The 21575-nt window shown below is 45.9% G+C and overlaps 1 protein-coding gene across 3 annotated transcripts in view; it reads right to left on the bottom strand.

Annotated features, from left to right (window-relative positions):
* The window catches only part of LOC146860512 (aminopeptidase N-like), an 832137-nt gene that overhangs the window by 724254 nt on the left and 86308 nt on the right, over positions 1-21575 (bottom strand). For 2 of the 3 annotated variants that reach the window (XM_085644423.1, XM_085644424.1), the window contains exon 2: positions 13558-14384. The exons of the other annotated variant lie outside the window; for it this stretch is intronic. In XM_085644423.1, coding sequence (XP_085500549.1) covers positions 13558-14132 — 575 coding nt within the window. In that variant the 5' untranslated portion in view covers positions 14133-14384. The remainder of the gene's footprint in view (positions 1-13557; positions 14385-21575) is intronic. 3 annotated transcript variants of the gene reach the window in all.

Here is a 21575-nt window from a genome sequence, read left to right as displayed (position 1 = left end):
TCCTTCTGCTACCCAACCCTTTTCATATTGTTGCACTCACTGGAGTGGGAATAGTAATTTTTACCCCTCTGCTATCCAAGGCTTTCCCTACTGTTGCCCTTATTGCAGTGAGAATAGTAATTTTTACCTCTCCGCTGTCCAACACTTTCCCTACTGTTGCACTCACTGGAGTGGGAATAGTAGTTTTTACCCCTCCGGTATCCAAAACTTTGCCTACTGTTGCAGTGACACTGGAGTTGGAATAGTAAATTTAATCCCTCTGCTATCCAACACTTTTCCTACTGTTGCACTTATTAGAGTTTGAATAGTAAATGTTACCCTTTAGTTATCCAACACTTTTCCTAGTGTTGTCCTGTCACGGGCACTTGACCCACCCACACATGAGGTAGCATTATTATTGGGAGACCTTGGGGTACACTGGGTGTTAGGAAATTTGTGTCAGCCCAGTGATCCCATAACTGTACCACACAGAAACCTGATGAACATTTGAGTTTTTCCAGCTAAATTTGGAGTTTGCAGGGGAATCTGGGTAAGAACACTTTATGAGATCCATGCAAGCCACATCTTCCTAGACTCCCCCAGTATTCTGCATTTGGTTGATTTCCCTGGATGGTCACTGAGCCTGGGACCATAAGGGATCCCCCTTTATAAAACCAGGTAGTTTTGTGATAGATAATATTAATGTCACCACAACATGTTTTGGGCTCTTTCCTGCCATGGGCACTAGGTCTACCTATACAAATGAGGTACCATTTTTATCTAAAACTTGGGGGAATGCTGGGTGGAAGGAAGTTTGTCGCTCCCCTCAGATTCCAGAACTGTCCATCACAGAAATGTGAGGAAAAGGTGTTTTTCTTTTCGACAAATTGAGGTTTGCAAGGGATTCTGTGTAACGGAATCTGGTGAAAGATGCACACCCACCCCATCCTGGATTCCCCTAGGTGTCTAGTTGTCGAAAATGCACAGGGTTGCAAAGTTCACCTAGGTGCCTGCTGAGCTAGGGCCCAAAACCCACAGCTGGCCACATTGCAAAAAAGTCTCAGTTATCAGTGGAAAAATGTGATGTGTTCATGTTCTATTTAGGGCCATTAGGCTTACCCACACAATTGAGGTACCATTTTTATCAGACGACTTAGGGAAATAGTGGGTGGAAGAACGTTTGTAACTCCTCTCAGATTCAAGAACTTAACCATCACAGAAATGTATGGAAAATGTGCTCGTTAGTCAAGGCTTGAAGTTTGAGGTTTGCAAGGGAATTTAGGTAACACAACCTGGTGAGAGTCACACAAGTCCCCCATTCCTGGATCCTCTATGTGTCTAGTTTAAAAAAATGTACAGGTTTGCTAGGTTATCCTAGGTTCCAGCTGAGCTAGGGCCCAAAACCCATATCTAGGTGCACTGCAAAAAAAGGATCAGTTTGCAGAGGAAAAATATGATGTGTCCATGTTGCGCTTTGGACCGTTTCCTGTTGCGGTAACTAAGCCTACCCACACAAGTGAGGTACCATTTTTCTCAGAACACTTGGGGGGAATGCTGGGTGGAAGGAAGTTTGTGGCTCCCCTCACATTCTAGAACTTTCCATCACAGATATATGAGGAAGATGTGTTTTTTAAACAAATTTTGAGGTTTGAAATGGATTATGGGTAACAGAACCTGGTGAGAGCCACACAAGTCACCAATCCAAGATTGCCCTAGGTATCTAATTTTCAAAAATGTACAGGTTTGCTAGGTTTTCCTAGATGCCGGCTGAGCTAGAGCCCAAATTCCACAGTTAGGCATATTGCAAAAAAGGGTCAGTTTTCAGTGGAAAAAATGTGATGTGCCCACGTTGCGTTTTGGGCGGTTTCCTGTTGTAGGCACTAGATCTACCCACACAAGTGAGGTGCAATTTTTATTGGGAGACTTAGGGGAGCACAGAATAGTAAAACGAGTGTTATTACAACTGTCTTTCTCTGTATTTGCACCTTCAAAATGGAAGATAGTGTGTAAGAAAGAATTCATTTCGAGAAATGCCCGCTAATTCACATGCTAGTATGGATACCCACAAATTCAGAGATGTGCAAATAACCACTGCTTCTAAGCTCCGTATCTTGTGCCCATTCCTAAAATACATAGGATCCTTGATACCTATATTTCACTCTTTATATTTTACCAAATGAATTCCTGTATACCCGGTACAAAATGAAACAATATTGCATGTTACAGCTAAGTTATTGGCGTTGGGTATCTCGGGTTCTTATTGAACCTACAAGCCCTATATATCCCCCCCAAACAGAAGGGTCCTGCAGAAATAGTGATATATTGCTTTTGAAATTCTGCCATAGTTTTTTTTATTTTATTTTTTTATTAGCATGTTTTAACAACAAAAGGCAAAACATACAATGGCAAAATGTAATCAACTTACAGGTCATGGTACAACAACATCCTTCCTCCAGCATGTAGAAGTATGCAATATCACTGAAATCTCATCATACTTGGTGCCTCTGTGAAAATACAGTTAGTCAACTTGGTGCGTTTGTAAATATTGAATCAAATATTTCCAATAGTCCCTAGGCTTGGACCCCATGGGCAGCTCTTCCTCGTATGTTTGCAGTGTATCCCTGCAGTAAGTCAGATCCTGAATCCAGTGTTTGACCCTGGACGCCATGCTGCCACCCCAGCATAGTGATATTCTCCTCTTGGCTAATAGCAATGCAACCATACAAAACATGCGTTTATTTGCTCTAACCCCGGGCAGTAAGCCCAACAGGCACGTGTGAACAGTGCAATCAATGTTTGTGTCCACCATAGCACCCAATACCCGTACAACCTTTGACCAGTATTCAGCCACCACTTCACAGTGCCATGGCAAATGTACAAAATCTGCCGACTCTGCCCTGCAGCGACGGCATTTGGCATCAGCCCTCAGCCCATATTTATAAAGCTGTGTTGGGGTATAATATGTCTGGTGGATGTATTTATAGTGTATCATGTGCAAATTCCCATTCGGTGTCAACATACCAGTGAGTGAACAAACCTTAACCCATTCCTCCATTGTTAGGGGATCTATTAGTGTTAGACCTGGCACCTTGGCGTGAGTCTCCCTTCCTCTTTTTTTCGCTGTGCCTCATGTGCTTTTATGGTGTTGGCCGCTCAGCGCGCTGTGCCACTGCCAACCAGTGTCGCGTTGCGAGTGCTCCCTTGTAAATTATATATGTTGGTTGGATTCCATGATTGGATCGTTTGGTTTACTGTCAGACTCCAGTAAAGTGCGCCAGGAGCGCCAGGGCATGTAAATGCAACACCGCTGGTGGGCTTGCAGCACTGGTTGTCTCACCCACAGAAGCGGCTGGTAAAATATGTCTAAGGTCTGCCATCGCAGAACCTGCGTGCAGTCTGGTACTGACATGCTGACTGGCAAGTGCCCACACTTGCCGGTCCCTAAAAAACCTTCCCTTAACTGCATGTTAGTCACCCCTCTGGTAGGCCCACGGGCAGGGTGCGTTGTAAGCATAAGGTAGGACAAGCCTAGATGCGTGGCATGTCCTAGTAGTGAATTACCGCCATCTTGTTGTTCACTACTGTAAGGCTACCCTGTTCTCATAGGCCAGTATGGGCGGCTAGGATTGTTACATCCTATGATCCTAACCGACCCAGGGAACATGGTAGAAGATCGAGTTTAGTATGCCTGAACTCGGAATAATAAGGTATATCTTTTCCCAAGGTTTATTTTAATATTCCGCGTTTGCAAATGCCGCTTTTAGAAAGCTGGCCTTTGCTTGCCTAAACATTTCAGCCCGCCTCTGCGTGATGTGTATCTGATGTCTGGCTGGTGTGAGTGACAGGGCTGGGGGAACCCAGATGGGCAGGGCTAGGTAGCCTGGTGGTGAATAGGACGATCAACAGGTAGTTGGGAGGGAGGAGTACTCCTAGGCTCTGAATAGGACAGTGCTCTGCCACCTCAATGCCGGCTCCGCCCCCTGTGGAGCGTCTGAGGACTCTGCCCTGCACTCTGAAAGAAGAAGCCTGCATCACGTAAACAAAGTGCTCAGAAACCAGACTGGACTAGGCAAGGGCCCCCCTGGTCTGGGAGAACAAAAGATTTGCTGTGTAAATGTAGGAGCCCTGCTCCTAAGAAACTAGATCCGCTTTTGACCAAGAAGAATCTCTGCCTGAGGAGGAGGCACCGGGAAAGCTGTAGGAGGAAGACTGTCCCTGTCCTGGAGGATTGGCCTGCAGTGGTGACCTTGCTACCAAAGGGGAGAAGAGAAACTGTTGCTGAAGACTTTGCTTTATCTTTACTTCCAAAACTTGTGCTTTCCAAAACGATCTCCAAGGGCTTGGAACTGAGCTTGCCCCCTGAACTGAGCCCCAGGACCATTGGGCTCTACCTGATCTTCACTCGCCTGCTGCTGGACTGTGGTGTCCTTTCCCTCGCCGGAGCTGTGACCCTCATGCCCCAGTCCCTCCCTGAGCCGTGACCAGGACTGCTTAGCCGCCCCCGCCTTGGGAAGAGCCTCGCTCGATCGGAGCCGTTCCCCCTACGCTGTGCTGGGCTGCCCCTGTCACCTCGCTCACTGGAGGCTCGCTGTGCAGCTTCACCCTCCCGCCGGAATCGGCGTTGTGAGCATCTCCAAGCCTCGGACTGCCCGGACGTATCTGCGTGCCCGGCTGCCCCGCTTTGTTCACCCGCCACCTGCAACACCCCGCTCTTGCCATGAGCCTGAAGATCAGACCCCCATCGTGAAGTGTGGGAGCCCCGGACGCCGCCTTGCCCTTCTGTCGAAGAGCCGCTGAAATCCCGCACCCGCCTTCGCGTCAAGAAACAAGGTACTGTACTTACGAACTCGACCGCGAGCTTGCATCGGATCCAGGGTCCACAACGTTCTGATTTCCCTGTCATCTGCCGTGTGCTTCCCGGGCGCCGCCTCAGCACGAAGTGCGCCGAGGCCCACAGCTACCTTGTGCCCGCCTAAAGAACTTTCCGTAACAAAGAGACTTTACCATATTCCCAAGAGTTGTGGCCCCATCAGTTCAACGTTACTGGGCCTTGTATTTGAATCTGCTGAATCTACATTAAAGCTTATTTTTATATACTTCCTGATTGGTGTCCGTTTGTGGTGCATGCAAGGGGTTACTGTATGTGTAATTGCATTTGCTTAACCGTGTACGCCTGAGACTTAGCCTAGACTGCTCGCGCCACGCACCTAGAGGGTGAGCAGGGGTTATTCTGAGGAGTCATCCTTCGCCCTGACAAGAAGTAAAGGGTCCCTGCTTGTTGTGGGTACACACCTGCATCAACCAGAGCCCCCTCATTTCTAACAATTAGGCTACAGTTCCATCTCTCCATTGCTTTATGCGTGGTGTCTGCCTGCAATGTGGCATATAGTCTGGACACCAATTTTTTAGCAGTGGGGGTTGTAATCATCAACTGCAAAGCAGTCAATTGGGACGGCTACGCAGGGTACGTCGGATATAATTTGTTCAGTGCCCCTTGCAGTCTGTAGTATGTAAATTGAAATAATAGCGTTGGGTTGCTAATAAACGACAACTCCTCATGTGATTTGAAGGATCCATTTTCATACAGGTCACCCATGGTATCCAGGCCTACCCGCCGGAGCAACTCCATGCCTACCTTTTCCTGAGTAACTGAAAGCTCAGGATGATGCTGTATCTGCAACGCCGGTGCATTCGGTGGCAGTTTACGTGCTTTCTCACCCATAGTTTGCCAAGCTTTATTCGTCGTGTCGATAGTGTTTATGTCGCGATTGTGTAGCGGAGGCCTTTTATGCATTATGATAGCACTCAGTGGGACAGGGTGCGCGTCGCCTTCTTCAATTGCAGCATGCGTAAGAAATGGAATTGGATGGTACCAAAAATGCGCATATTGCGCTTGTGAACATAAATAGTAAAGTAAAAAATCCGGAACCTGAAACCCCCCCTGCGTGTATGGTAATGTGAGAGTCCGCAGTTCGATCCTAGCCTGCTTACCCGCCCATATAAGGCGGAGGATCATGGCCGAGATCCTGCGAAAAACCTCTGACGGGGGCTGAATTGGGATATTGTTGAAAAGGTACAACAGCTTGGGAAGAATAACCATCTTTACAATGGCTATGCGGTCGGACAACGACAACGGCAGCTGGATCCAGCGCCCTATTTTGCCTTCCAACACCTCGAGCACTCTTCCATAGTTTGTACGAATTACAACTTCTGGATCACGATGATACCAAACGCCCAGGTACTTTACAGGATCTGACTGCCACTCCAGTGGATAGTCCGTAACACAGGGGTCGGTGGTGTCTGTTAAGGGTATGATCACCGATTTGGACCAGTTGATTTTAAGACCGGAATGTCGGCCAAATTTGATATATTCCCTCAACAATGGATTCAGATGTTTCTCAGGGTCACGTACATACAGTGTCATATCATCTGCATATAGCGAGATGTGCAAGGGTCGTTGTGGGAATTGGAGCACTGAGTAATGGTGTTTCTGTCTAATTTTACAGGCCAAAGGTTCTAGCGCAATCGCAAATAATAGCGGTGATAGTGGGCACCCCTGCCTTGTGCCTCTTGCAATATTGATCAGGTCGGATATGTATCTGTTAACCTTTATCCGCGCCGTCGGCGCCGTGTAGAGTAATTTCACCCACTGCAGGAATAATGGGGGGAAGCCCATTCGTTGCAAAATTGTATGCAAGTATGGCCATTCGATCGAATCAAATGCTTTGGCAGCATCCAGTAACACTGCCGCGGCTTTGGTGTGAGGGAGTAAGTAATGTGATAGTGCGAAAAGTGTCCTGGTGTTATGGGCTGTGGATCTGGAGGGGATAAAACCCGATTGGTCTGGTTATATCAATTTAGGCATTAGAGGCTGTAGCCGAGTTGCGAGGAGTTTGGCCAGTATCTTGGTGTCCACATTAATTTGGGACAATGGTCGGTATGAATCGCAGTGTTCAGGGTCCTTGTTTGGCTTTAACAATGCAATCAGCATGGCCTCTCGCAGTGTTTGTGGCAGTCGTTGTTTTTCATGGGCGTCCCCATACTTCTCAACTAAGTGAGGTGCCAGCTGATCAACAAACGCCTTATAGAATTCATACGTGAACCCATCTGGGCCCGGGGCTTTCCCATTCGGCAGGGATTTCATCACCTCCGTGACTTCCTCTACCGTAACGGGCAGGGACAGATATTCTCTATGCGTGTCTGAAAACCACGCTATTGCAACGTCTTCTAGGTAATCCAGTATCACTTCACTTCAGGTGGTGCCGTATGTCGTGAGGCATACAGTGTTTCGTATGTGCACATGAACTCCCTTAATATACCCTGCACGCTTCAGTGTCCCTGTGGCATCTTTGACCGCACGCACTGTGTGTGTCTGGGGACCAGAACATATTTTAGCTGCCAGTCTCCTACCCGGTCTGCCACCTTCAGCGTAGTGTCTCGCTGTTGAGCGTTTGGTTACATATTTAAGCTCATCCTCAGCATAAGATTGATATTCTGACAGTACTTCCCTAATGTCACCCAGTATTTTAGTGTTGTGCGTACGCTCATATTCATTTTTCCAGGGCGAGCAACCTATCCTCACGCTTAGCCAGCTGCTGTCTTATATCTTTGAGGATACCGGCAGTAGTACTCAGTCATAACCCCCGGATCGTAGCCTTGAAGGCTTCCCACAAGAGTCCAGGATCATCCACCGTGAATGTATTAATGTCAAAATATTCCTTGATGGCCCGGTGTATAGTATCTGTACAGACAGAATCTAGCAGTGCCTTGGCATTGAAGCTCCAGCTATATGGAGGTGGTGTGTAATGTGGTATGTTTAAGGACAGAAGCACGGGGTTGTGATCTGATAGTGTCCTGGGAAGATGGGCTACAGAGTTCGTCCACAGCAGCACCTCGTCCGAGCCCATCGAATAGTCCAGGCGAGACCAGCTACCATGTGCGACCGAGACGTGTGTGGCCTCCATAGTCTCGGGGTGCCGGACTCTCCAAATATCTGCCAGCCGTTTATCAATCATGACATCCTGTAATTTACTTAAGGCCCTTTTGTGTGGTTCAGCGGACCCACCCGATCTGTCAAGCTTATCATTAAGTGCGATATTAAAATCACCCCCCCAGATTAGAGGGATGTCTGGTAGTTCCCTAAGTGTTCGCCATATTTTATGATAGAAGTCAGGATCGTCTATATTGGGACCATATGTGTTTAGCAGTGCTAGTCTCTGACCCCGTACCGTACCCGTTATAAGGACAGACCTCCCAGCTTCGTCCGTGATAGTGTCCTCTATACTAAACTGCACTCCCTTTTTAATCAGGATAATGACTCCTCTGGAATAAGAAGAGTATGAGGAGCCTCTTATTTCCTCCGCCCATCTCTTTCCTATGTGACCATGTGAGGTGGGTGCAAGATGCGTTTCCTGCAATAGGGCAATGTCAATTTGATGTCTATCTAGATATGCAAATACCTGCCTGATTTTTCTAGGGTTATTAAGACCTCTGATATTCCAGGTCATTAAGATCAAGCGATTGTCACGTGATTTCACATCAGCCATCGGACACAAGTCATTCTCCGAGCATTGTTTCGATAGTCATTTACACCATAGCAACCAGAAATGATCAGCAACATAAAATTGTACAACCAAATGCGGTACTGGAATTCAGCCATGTTTCTCATGCACCATAACCTGCAAACCAGTCCCCAACACCGGCACACCCACCCACCTCCCACTTCAGCAACCCAACCATGCCAAAGCCATGCCCCACCCTTATGTAACAACATAGTTTAACTGAGATTGGGGAGCACCCGCTTCGGGGGTCCACCGAAATCTCACAACTCCATCCATTAGAATGGATGTGATCAGGCATCCGTGATCTATGCGAGGTGTCACAAACCTATCAGTCCATAGCCCCCTGATCCTCTTTTGAACATAATAGACCGCAGCAGGCCTACAGCGAAAACCGACAGCCGTTATCCCACTGCCCAGGAGTACCAGGTGCATTATACTAATCCAGTTTGATGCCTCGCCACCAAGTCTCACATCCCCGGCAACACGGCCATCCCGCCAACCGCCACCTGGGACCCGGGGCAGGCCAGCAACTGAGGCGAACAGGCACTGTGGCTGTAACAGTACTTAGTAACCCAAATTAGATGCTAGTGTAGTACAGACCAATGATCGCCCCCATTTCTGAAGCGCCCACCCTCCGAACACAGTTTACATAATAGATGCCCACGACACACAAACAGCAGTTCGGTAATTCAAGACCAAGAGGGCCTGGCATGGGCCAAGTCTATTCGTTTATGTGCACCATTGCCACTTTGAGCGTATCGAACCTACCCCTGCTGGCTCACACGAGACCGCAGCAGAACAGTCATCTACAAAAGTGCATGTGCAGATCTTACCGGTACATTTTAACCTGAATGTATAGACCATTTCAACCTAGATCAGTATCCATATCCGACTCCCGGTGTTGCTCCAATTGTCTCCACTCTTTGCGTTTGATCCCAATTTTCTTAATGAAGTCTTGCGCCGCTTTCGGCGTTTGGAGGATTGTCTGCCGGCCTTCATGCGATACCCGGAGCCTCGCTGGGTAGAGCATGGCATATTCAATGTGTAGATCACATAGTTTCTTTTTGACTGGGTTGAACTCTTTTCGCGCCAATTGGACTGCCATAGTAAAGTCCGGGAAGAACTCCAGCGTGTTACCCTGGTGGGTGATTTGTCGTTTCTCACGAGCTAGTCTTAAAATGGTATCGCGATCCCTGTAGTTCAGAACACGGGCAACAATCAGTCGGGGAGTTGCGCCCGGCTTCGGCCGCGGGGCAAGAGTCCTGTGCGCACGTTCCACCACAAAGATAGTTGACAGGCTTTCCGTTCCAAACACGCTTCTAACCAGCTCCTCAATATATGTTTCCATTCGACCTGTGTTTGTGGATTCCGGAATTCCCGCGATTCTGATGTTATTGCGCCTCGATCTTGCTTCTAAATCTTCCGCCTTGTTTTTAATAACTTCAAGCAAATTCTCCATCTCACCGCATTTCTGCGTTGTGCCGTGCGCCTCATCCTCCACCGCCACAATCCGGGTCTCGGCCTCCGCCAGGCGCTCGCCGTGCCCGTCCAACTTAGCCGACATGTTGTCCACCCGTAGGGTGATTGTGTCCAATTTACCATTAATATCCTGCAAACTGCGCTGTATGGCCTGCAGGACTCCCTCCATGCCAGCAGGTGCCTCTGGATTGGGCACAGGCTCCGCCACTAGGGATGTCGCCGCATCCTTTGCGTTCTTTTTGGTGTCGAATGATAATTTGGATTGCATCTTATCCGGCTTCCCCATTTTTTCGCCGTATAGTCTCTCCTCTCGGTGGTTCTCAACGGGCCCTGTGTAGCCCACCACATATAAACCACCAGACTCTCACAGCTTCTCCGATGACACTATGTAGCGTAACGTCACGATTAACCGGCCCCCACAGCTCCGCCACAGCATATAATAAAGGATCGTCAGTCGACAAGGGGATCCGCGTAGATCGAGTCACATCAGGGCCACCAGCGGTAGGCACCAGCACTATGATTGCACCCCAGCCGAGAGACGGGCCATATGCGTGAGCACCACACACCGAGGACAGCCCTTCAGCAGTTACTGCGTGGGAGTCGCCCTGCTTCCCGCTCGCTGCTGTTTCATCACAGCCATCTTCATATATCGGTTGATACGTGCACAGCAGCGCAACAGCTCACACACGCATTCCGACATACGTCCCGCTGACATCAGAATCCACACCGTCGATTAGTCGACAGTATGTTGCGTCGCATCTGCATCTGGTAGGGCGCATAGCACATCGACAAATCACCATCCCCTCGGGGCATTAATCGCTGCAGAAATAGCCGTGGACAGCGGTATGCAGCAATCTCCACGCGCACACTCCACACACATTAGCGCGCAATCGTGGTCACACCCGCATAGTCTATCTGCATCTCAGTATCTGAGGTATTCAGCTCGAGGGTCGACATCAGGCTACCGCGATCCCAGTCTCTGCGTAGTCCATGTATGGCAGTAAATTCCACTCTCAGCGCCGTCTGCCATTTTAAACGGAGGTGCAGGACAGTCCCCCACAGGCGGCTTGCGTACCTCTCACTGTTCCGCTTGTACACATCGACCTCGCCACCTCAGCCATTACACCACCGCATCAAGGTCATCCGGGTGCCGGAGCACAGAAGCAAAGAAGCTCGATCCTCCGCTCTGCACCACGTCTGTTTCGCTCCGAGTTGATCGCAACCTCAGGGCGCCGCCATTTTGTTTGCGCCCCTGCCGATATCACCGCTTCACCGTCGAACGCTGATCCGCGACTCAAAAATGCCACTGGACACGTCGCTATGCACTCCACACATAGCCCAGACATTCCGATGTTAGAATATGTCGGCTGCAGGCAGATCTGAGCTCGCTTCGTCCATTTAATGCCGCTTTTTAAACCTGATCGGCGGAGCTGTCTCAGGAGGCAGCCATTCCGCAGTGGGCTCTCTAGCGCCCACCGAAATTCTGCCATAGTTAGGAAAAGTTACAGATGAAAATTTAGACACAAATGGCTGTTTTTTTCAACTCAATTTCAATATTTCTTTTATTTCAACTTCTACTTTTCATAGGAAATCCTAAAATGATCCACACAAATGACCCCATGCTAAATTCAGAATCGTATCTACTTTTCAGAAATGTATAGCTTTCCAGGATCCACCATGGGTTTCACACCTGTTTCCACCAGTAACTGGAAGGAGCACGAATGCACAAAACACAGGAAAACTGGTCTATTTCCCAGGAAAATTCAAAAACTGTGTTGAAAAATGTTTTTTTCTGATTCAAGTCTGTTCCTGAAAGGTGGAAAGATGGTAATTTTAGCGCTGCAACCCATTCATTGCCATTTGCAGGGAAAAAAAACAGATGCTTTTTTCTGCACCTCTTTTTCCCCCAAACCCCCACAACGTAGCTGCATTTCACACAAAGACCTCCACTTCAAAACCCCCATCTACCTTGCACAAAAACCTGAACTATCCAGGGGGGGGAGGGTAGACTGTCAAGGAGTGCTAATTCCCTCCTCTTGAAACCACAGATCTTCCGCAAAAAGAGAACATGCCAACGAGCCTTCTCTGGCGCCGCTCCTAAAATTTGGAACTCTCTTCCACATGATGTTTGGAGGATCTCTTCCAAGGTTGCTTTCAAACTGTAAGCAAAAAAAATCCTCAAGAACAAGTTGTTACCTTAACATGGGGGGCTATTTTTAGCTCCAAGCACATCGGACATACTATAATATCGGTTATTATTCTTGTATATAATCATTATTTTTGGTTTGGTTATTATTCCTGTACATGATTATTGAATCTACTCCCCTTGAGTCATTATGCTCCATCGTCTAGCACATTCCTCATTCACCCAGGTGTATAAATGATCGGTTAGATGTTCAACATTTGAATCATTGCCTTTTAGACTCCATATTTGACGTTTGTTTTGATTATTGTTTAGGGTACTGGTTATTATTCCTGTATATGATTATTGTACATACTCCCCTTAGCTCTCTATGCTCCATCGCATAGCCCATTCTTATCCGTGCAGGTTTATTTTGAGCTGTTATGTGTGTACTAGTTGATCCAATGCCTATTAGAGTCCCCATATTAGACTCATGTTTTTATTTGTTACCTGTGTCTCAAATTGTAAAGCGCTCTGATATCCTTCGGGATCAAGTTTGCGCTATATAAAACTTTTTAAATAAATAAATGAATACATTTTGGCTAATTTCTCAGTCTCCTCCAGGGGAATCCACAAACCCTTGGTACCTTTGGAATCCCCAGGATGTTGGAAAAAAGGACACAAATTTGGCATGGATAGACTTATATGGACAAAATGTTATAGAGGCCTAAGCACAAACTACCCCAAATAGGAAAAAAAAAGGCTTTGCATTGGGGAGGTGGGGCTAGAAGCGAAGGGATGTCTAAAACAAACTGATTTGGCTGAAACTAGACATTTTGGTTAAGGACCATACCTGTGACCAAAAAAAGTTCTGCAGGTTTCAAATTCAGCATTAACCACTTGACCTCAAAACATCTCAGTTGGACACTGACGACTCAAGTAAAAACACATATCATTGTTTCTTGTTACATGCACAAAGAAGTTATAGATGGGATACTTGAATCATTCTCACCGACTGGTAATTACTCATGCCACATCTCAGCCCATCGTTATTTCCGCACCATGCCACCTCAGTTTGGACCCAGCCTTATGCAATCAGTCTTGACCCTTCTCAAATGGGAACAGTCCTGAGTTGCTTGCATTCCGCTTCAGGGAGGATGTGGCCTGGCCCTTCGGGCTGGACTGTTCCAATTGGAACAGGGTCAATACTGACCTGCATATGTCTGGGATGCGGCACTGTTTAATTACCAGTGGCTGAGATTAGTTCAAGTATTCCATCCATCACTTTTTTGCATACTTCATTATTTCTTGTGAATTCACAAATAGGCATAATTTGTCTCATTTTCATCTGGCGCTCAAGAGTAAGTACTAACTGTTTTTTCATGACACATGCCCAGTTACAGCTCAAAGTCTTACCTGGTTTCATTCCCCTCCTTGTATACACTTCTATAGAACCCGGCCAGGTCATCTGCCAGCTCCCCGGTGAATTCGCTGTATAGAGTGTATTCTTTACCAACTGCTAGGTCTTTGTCCAGCTCCACCACCAGATACTGGGTCGGTACCTCCAGCCATGTTCTCTTAATGCCCGGGGCAGTAGATCCATCTGTGACAGGCAGTGAAACCAGAAATCCGCCCTGCACGGTGTAGTTCAGCTTGTTGCTGTGAATCAGGATCAGGCTGGTGCTGTTTGCGCATCTGAAATACACGGTGCTTCTCCCTTTAAAGGTATAGAGGCCTTCGGAGTTCTTCTGCAGGTAGGGCTGCAGCTCCACGTTGTAATGACGTGGAATGAGCGTTTTGGGAAGTCTCAGCTTGTTCCAAGGGTTACTGCCTTGGGGAGTAGAGACTGCGGCAGTCGTGGATTCAGGGGTTTTTCTGATCCCATAATTGGTGGTAATATTTGATTGGGCCATAAGAGTAGACACAGAACATGCTGAAATGATGATGGCCAGCAAGGCTACCATATTACAGAAGCAGAATCTGCCTGTCATTTTGTTTATTTGGGGGGAGAACTATAATTTGAATACGAGAAGTTAAATGTTTTTGCTTTACTTCTGCGGTTCATCCAAGGCCATGAAAAAAGTGCAAACGAATTCCTGCGAAACTAGTAAGAGAAGGATTCGGGATATTTCATAAGCTCTCTGCCGGCCAATAAATGGGTCTAGTGTTTTTTTTGTTGTTGTTTGTATTTTTATCCAGACTAGGCTATACACAGGTGGCTGTCAAATTCTGTCCATTTCATGCTGTTAAAAAAGAGAAAAAGAGTGGGTCACTTAGAAACATGCACATTACAACCATGCACAGGGTTAAACATTTTTCTTAGTAACACTTTTTGAAAGGTTTTTGCAATCAGAAGCATAACATGCTATGTAGCTAAGCATTCCACGTTCCTGGTGCAGTTGGGTTACATCACGAATCACAGTTAAGTGCATGTAGCTGATGCTGCAAGTGCACAGTGCATAAAGGTGCTATCTATCACTCCTGGTAAATAACGGCACACTGGGGTTTGGTATTTATCCGGTGTGATAAATAGCACCTATTACGAACTCTTGGGGAATAACATACAGATTTTGCTGTTTAACACACCAAAATCCTTATGGTATGGTAAATACTATGCACGTTTCCCCTGTTAAATTACGGCATGTTTGACCTGACAAAATGCAACGAATGTTGGGTTATTTAATACATCCGATTGTTATCAGATGTTTTAATAAAGCCAAACTCGTAATTCTGTGCCTAAGTAGAGCGTTATGCACGAGATAGAATTCACTGCCCACCTTGTAATAATCAGGGCCAAAGTGTTAACAACAGAAATAGGGGGATATGAACTAGGAAGTGGCAGAGCGTGTCGTTAGCCTCCTTGGCTTACCGACACGCTTCGCCACTTCTGGAACGCAAGGCGGCACCATATTTACAAGAATGTGGTGCAGCCTTGCGTTTCCCCCTGCGATGGTGCTAGGTTTAACAACATAGCTCCATTGCAGGCACCCTTGCACCAGAGAGCGCAGGGGAGGATTGCTTATGTGTAGGAATGTGTCCCTTCCTGCACATAAACAGTACTAAAATGCTATTTTGTAAATTTCATGTGCGCTGATTTATGCAGCACACATGAAAGTTACAGAATAGCTTTTTTTAAAAAGGTTTCTTTATGTACAGGAAGCAACACCTTCCTGTACATAAACAAACCATGGCCTAATTTTGGCGCTGCCTCCTATGTACTTAGGGGGCAGCGTCAAATACAATGGGTGTTGAGGTGGAACGCCCACCACAACACCTACTGCAGGCCCCTTTCATACTAACTATGGTGTGAAAAGGTGCCTTATGTACAAGGCAGCGTGGTACATAAGGCGCAGCCCCTATCGCCACTACAACATCCGTAAAAGTGACGCTGTGGTGGCGATAGGGGCTTGTGCATATGCCCCATATTAATATATGATCTTCAATCCCAGTAGCATCATAGGATGTAAGTTTGCATGAGCTTTCACCCATCCAGCAGCACTCAATTTGCACCATCAAAACAAATGAAAAAACGTGCAAAAAAGATTTGAATATTTAAATATCGATTTCTATCCATATTTTTGTTGATTCTGCACACATCTGCACATGTCTCTTTGTGTTTAGTTCAATAGGTACCAGTGCAAGAAACTAAAGTCAATTTCTGCGCATTGCACTAGGAGTGTGGTAAATATAACAAGCATTGGCAAAGCGATCGGTTTGGCTTTTCTTATTGAAAGAGAATGGACTTACTATTTTAGACATGTGGTTGGACCAGTAAGTCATCTTTTCATTCATCTATGCGCTCAAGTATCATACATGTTGTCTCATTCTTGCATTAACACGTTCACAAAAACATACCTGTCAATCAATAAAGCACAAGTCATTGATCCTCACAGTCAGATCTCTTGAGGGAATAAGCCATCTAAAAAATAAGGATGATTTTTATCCTATGCGAGCCAGGACAGGAAATGTCAAACATGCAGTGCGCCAGACTTAGCTGGAATCCACTGTTCATATAAGCCGGACCTCATCGTCACTACTGTATGAGCTGGAGCTACGGTAAGGAACTAGGGGGCATATCAACTAGCAGGCGATAAAAAATTATCGCCGCTTTTGCGGCCGTTTTCGGCCGAAAAACGGCGATAATTTTATCGCCTAATCAGCAAGGCCACGCTAACGCGTGAAACCTTGCTTTAGCGTCAGGATTCCTAACGCCCAGCTTTGCATCTCTAATGAGATGCAAAGTGGGCGTTCCTGACCTGGCATGACAGGAGAAATGTCGCTAAGCCTAACGCTATGAAGCATAGCGTCAGCAAAAGTAGCGATAACACCTGTTATCGCTACTTTCCTAACATCTGCTTCAGGACTGACTTAGCCATGATATCCTATGGAAGGAGGATATCATGGCTAAGTTTGTGAGTCCCTATCAACAAGCTAACGTGAGATTATTGCTGGGTTTCCAGCAACAATCTCACGTTAGCCAGTTAGCGCTAGGATTTTTATCGCTGATGAGATAAGCGTTGCTAATAGCACGCTATCTCAGCGATAAAAATCGTCGCTAGCCGGCGATAATTATCCGAGCGCTAAGTGCACTCAGCGATAATTATCGCCGGTTGTTGTTGATATGCCCCTAGGTTGCTGTTTTTGTAGTCACGGCTATGACTAGCAAAAATGGCCGACAGGAAATGTTCGGGAGGTAAGCCAGGCAGGGATCAACAGCTCCTCACTCGAATCGTGTGGGAATGCAATGTATTCTGCACAGCATGGACCAGCAATTACTTTGAATTACAGGCACATTTTGCACAAGGCCCTTTTAAACTAGAGCAGTAGCAACATTTGCCAAAATAAGACGCTGCAATCGCATGTGTCCGGTTTAGTGAATTAAGTTATAATGCTCGCAGAGATAAAATGGAAAATAAAAATTGTGTCTCTCGTGATCTTCGGCATTGAGGTTCTGCCTTCTGCTTGTAGCATATAAACATGGATTATTTTTCCCATGTCGAACAATGAGTGATCTTGTGCAATTCAATGTTCTTAAAAGCCTTACTTTTCTGAACTATCAATTGAACGTGCCTAGAATTAGAAAAAGGCGAGAATAATTATGTGAACCTTAATCTATCAATTTATGAAAAGACTGGCAGAGCCTACAAGTAGCCTCCCAAAAAGGCCATGCTGATTGGAAGCACATGGCCAGAGGCAGGTAGCAAGCACAGCTTACGCATGTGGCAACAAATGTCCAGTGATTTGCTAATAGCACTGCTCTCTAGGGCGTCCTATGTGTTATAGTATAAGGCACAAAAGCATTAATCAATGGACTCCGGCCTGTTACATGGAGTGGCCTATCCAGCAACAAATATTCTGGTTCACTTTGATGATAAATCATGGATCCGAAACTGACACGAGTAAAATAATTACTAGGGGCCAAATGAGGAAGTTGAAAAGAAAAAAAAAATATCACGGACAACCTTCAAAATAATTTAAAATAGAAAGGAAAATGGAATAGAAATGAAACTAAAGACGAATGAAGGAAAAAGAAAAACTAGGAAGATAGAAAACAATACAAAAATGAATAAAAACATCTTCTACATTCATACACATATGAAAAATGTTCAGCAATATTCAAGCTCCATACGCTGTTTTAGTGTGTAGTATGCACTCTAGAGTGAGATACAAAGATCGAGGAATCTGCAACTGCTTTACAGTAATTGGGCACAATCCGCAATCGTTACATGGCAACACACATTTAGGCAAATTGCATATATATATATATATATGTATATATATATTTTTTTCTTTAAAAAAGGAGAATTGGTCTTTTAGTTGTAAAAATAACATTCTTATTTACATCAAAAAATCTGCTGAATTCCACCAATTGTTAAATAGTAAAGCATTAAGAAACTGTTATGAAGATTGTGCACTACTCATAACGTTTTTTGAATGACTGGGCAACCCCAATTATATTTGGCAAAAACTTTTCAACACAGCTGCTCATTTGATGATTTCTGGACTCGGATGCAGGGGTGGTGCAACAAGGACTATCCTGAGTGCAGTTCACATAAACAGAGAGTATTGTAATTCACATTTTGTAGCCTCTGAGAATGCATCTACTTCAAAAGTTGCAAAATAAATAACTTGCTTTATATAGTCGTCACTAAGGACTTTAAATAATATGTGTAACCATTACCCAATGTATTGTCACTAAATGTATCGACATCAGTAGGATGAACAGCTAGGCCTGCGTTGTTGGCATTCAAATATGACCTTTAAATTATTCAGATGTCAAAATGGAAAGAAGCTGACTGATTTTCCTATCGGTATGACAGCTGTGCTCTCACAACTCCTGTAAGGTCTTTGTTTCCCTACCTCTTAAGCAGACGTGTGAGAAGGTTTAGTTTAGTTTTTCAGTTTATTTAAACAACTGTGAGGTTCCTTAAAACCATTGAAATAAAAGTTGTACGAGATAATACACATCTACATAGTAAGACGGTTAATAAATCCAATAATAAAACCTTTACAGTTCAATTTAAAATATGACAAATAGTAAAAAACGGGTAAGAGTCACAGCTTTAATGTTGGAAGTGCTATTGTATTGTAGAGCATTTCAGTTCATTTGTCTGGCTCAAGGGCCTCTGATTCGAAAGTCAACAAGTCTACCCCTGGTAATGCCTTGGGAAACACTATGGGGTCTTTTAGGATGGCGGTGACGGGACCGTCCGCCAGTGGAGCGACGGTCCTGCACAGTCAATTAGGATGCCACCACTACCGTGGTGGTGGCATCCCGCATTCACAGCATTGTGGCGGGCGGTGCTCACAGCACCACCTGCCACAATGTTGTGAAAAGACGTGGTTCATTGGCATGCACAACGTGACAGGCACTGCGCAGTGCCTGCCACCTTGTCCATGCCAATGCTAGGGGTTACCATAGGTACCCCCAGAGTGCAGCCACCCACACCCCCAATCCCCTGAGGGCCCACAATGGGCCCCGTAGCTTTACCGCATGCCTTTCCATGGCGGAGTCTCCGCCATGGAAAGGCATGAGAAATGCCCCATAATAATATGGATGGCGGTGTCTGCCTATTGAGTTCCCTTTCTGCGGAAAAGTGGCGCACCGTCTTCCCGTCTGCCGCAGTGCCCCGGCTATACTAATATGGCGGGGGTGAACCAGGGACATAGGGCGGGCGGATCTCCAACGCCGTGCTGGCGGTGAAGATTGCCCGCCATCCTAATAAACTCCTATGTTATTCCTAAAAGATGATATGGCCATTGAATAATAACATATATTTACATAGTATACACAGTTACATAGTAAGACACAGTTAATAATTCCAATACTAAAATCTTTAGATTCAATTTAAAAAATGTCAAGTAGTGAAAAACAAGTAAAAATCACAGCTTAAAGGCTGGAAGTGCTATTGTAAAGGAGAGCATTTCAGTTCATTAGTCTACCTTCAAGGGGATTTGATTTGAAAGTCAACAAGACTACCCCTGGTAATGCCCTGAGAAACACTATGTTGATCCTAGAGGATGATATGGCCACTGAATAATAACTTAACAAATTACGGGGCATATCTAAAAGGCGGCGATAACAAATTATCGCCTAATCAGTGCCTGAATTCCGAACGCCCATCTTTGCATCTCTAATGAGATGCAAAGTGGGCGTTCCTCCCCAGGATAATGGGAGAAATGTCGCTAAGCGACATTTCTCCTATTATCAAGCCTCACGCAAAACAGCATAGCGACAAGTAAAGTAGCGATAACCTGCGTTATCGCTACTTTCCTTACGCCTGCTTTGAAACTGACTTAGCCATGATATCCTATGGAAGGTGGATATCATGGCTAAGTATGTGAGGCCCTATCAGCAAGCTATCGCCAAACTTCATGGGATTATCGCTGGGTTTCCAACAATAATCTCACGTTTGGCAGTTAGCGCTAGGATTTTTATCGCTTTTGAGATAATCATTGCTAATAGCACGCTATCTCAGTGATAGAAATCCACGCTAGCCGGCGATAATTATCCTAGCGCTAAGTGCGCTTAGCGATAATGATCGCTGGTTGTTGCTGATATGCCCCTACGTTTTCTGTAATCTTTGCTTCACCTTTAACAAAAATTTGACGAAAGAGCAATTTAACTGGCGACCCCCGGGTTGAAAGAGGCCAATATTGCCAGTCTTCTTGTTCTAATTCCTCTTTGGTTGAAAGCCTTGATTAGCAGTTCTTTTCTTTCTGCCATTACAGTATTACAGGAGCAAATCAGGTGCAGCAGATCTTCCTTGCAGCTCCCACAGGTTCGACAAGTGGCAGGTAGATTTCCACACAGCTCATGTGCCATCCATGTGTTCTTTAACTGATAATAGCCCCAGACGATAATTTAAAAACTGCTGCTTGATAAAAGCTGGGTAACCAGTGGCAAAATATTCTTGTAGGGCAATAGACTTATAATTATTTAGTGTCATCCATCTATGTGCCCTTTTTGATAATGTGTCTTTATCCTCTATGGCTGATTGAAATTTAAGTGACTTCTTTTTTTTTTTTTTTTTTTTAAACCTTTATTGACAGTTCAAGAAGAACAAGTATGGGCCTACAACCCCCCAGGGCCGGCCGCTAAGCAATCAGAGCAAGAACGACAAGAATAAACACAGGCAGCACTTCGGGGAGCAAAATCGTACTGCTTATACTGTGGACAGCGTAAGTAGGGCACCAGGAGAAAGAGGTTTTCATTTTATGATGAAACAAGGCAGAAGGATCAGGTGACAAGCAATTTTAAAACAACGATCACGGATATGCAGAGTAATGAACGTTAGCGATTTACAGCAATCTATTCGGTCAATGGCGCAAACACAAGAACATCAGGATGGAGAAAAACATAGTCTACAGCTGCGCCCGCAGTCCCCCGCCAGAACTCCCCAAGAACACCCCGGAAGTTGTGAACACATGGAACGGCAACAAGGCATAGCAAAAGGAGGTGTATCACGCTGATCCCAGAAAAAGAAAGACAAAAAGAATCAGAGAAGAAAAAGGAGGCCATGGAAAAAAGATGAAGGAATACAGAGTCCCCTCCCCCAACCCCCCACCCTGCACCTCTGCAGATGAGTACGGCCCCCCCCCCCAGCAGTGTGCCTGTCGCCCTGGAACCAGACCCGAAATGTAGGAGAATAGGGAAAAAGAAGTAGGAAAGGACCCCCACCAGACGGGGGGGTTGAGAAAGCATTTATAAACTGGAGGAGGGCCTTCATAACAGACCCCCGGCTTCTCCCTCCCGCACGGTAAGGTTCCCCTAAAGTGAACAAGGAACAGCACAAAAACAATCTTCTCAAACCACGATGGGGAGCATTATGCACCTATTGTGCCAGTAGCCATGTCAGGAGAGCACACCACCCCAAGCCCGCCCGTCCACTAGGCGACCACCCCCGAGGGGCCAGCCTCATCCCTGACCACTC

Source organism: Triturus cristatus, chromosome 3_1 (genome assembly GCF_964204655.1).
Source record: "Triturus cristatus chromosome 3_1, aTriCri1.1, whole genome shotgun sequence".
NCBI classification, from domain to species: domain Eukaryota; kingdom Metazoa; phylum Chordata; class Amphibia; order Caudata; family Salamandridae; genus Triturus; species Triturus cristatus.
This window is presented reverse-complemented; position numbering and strand designations above follow the sequence as displayed.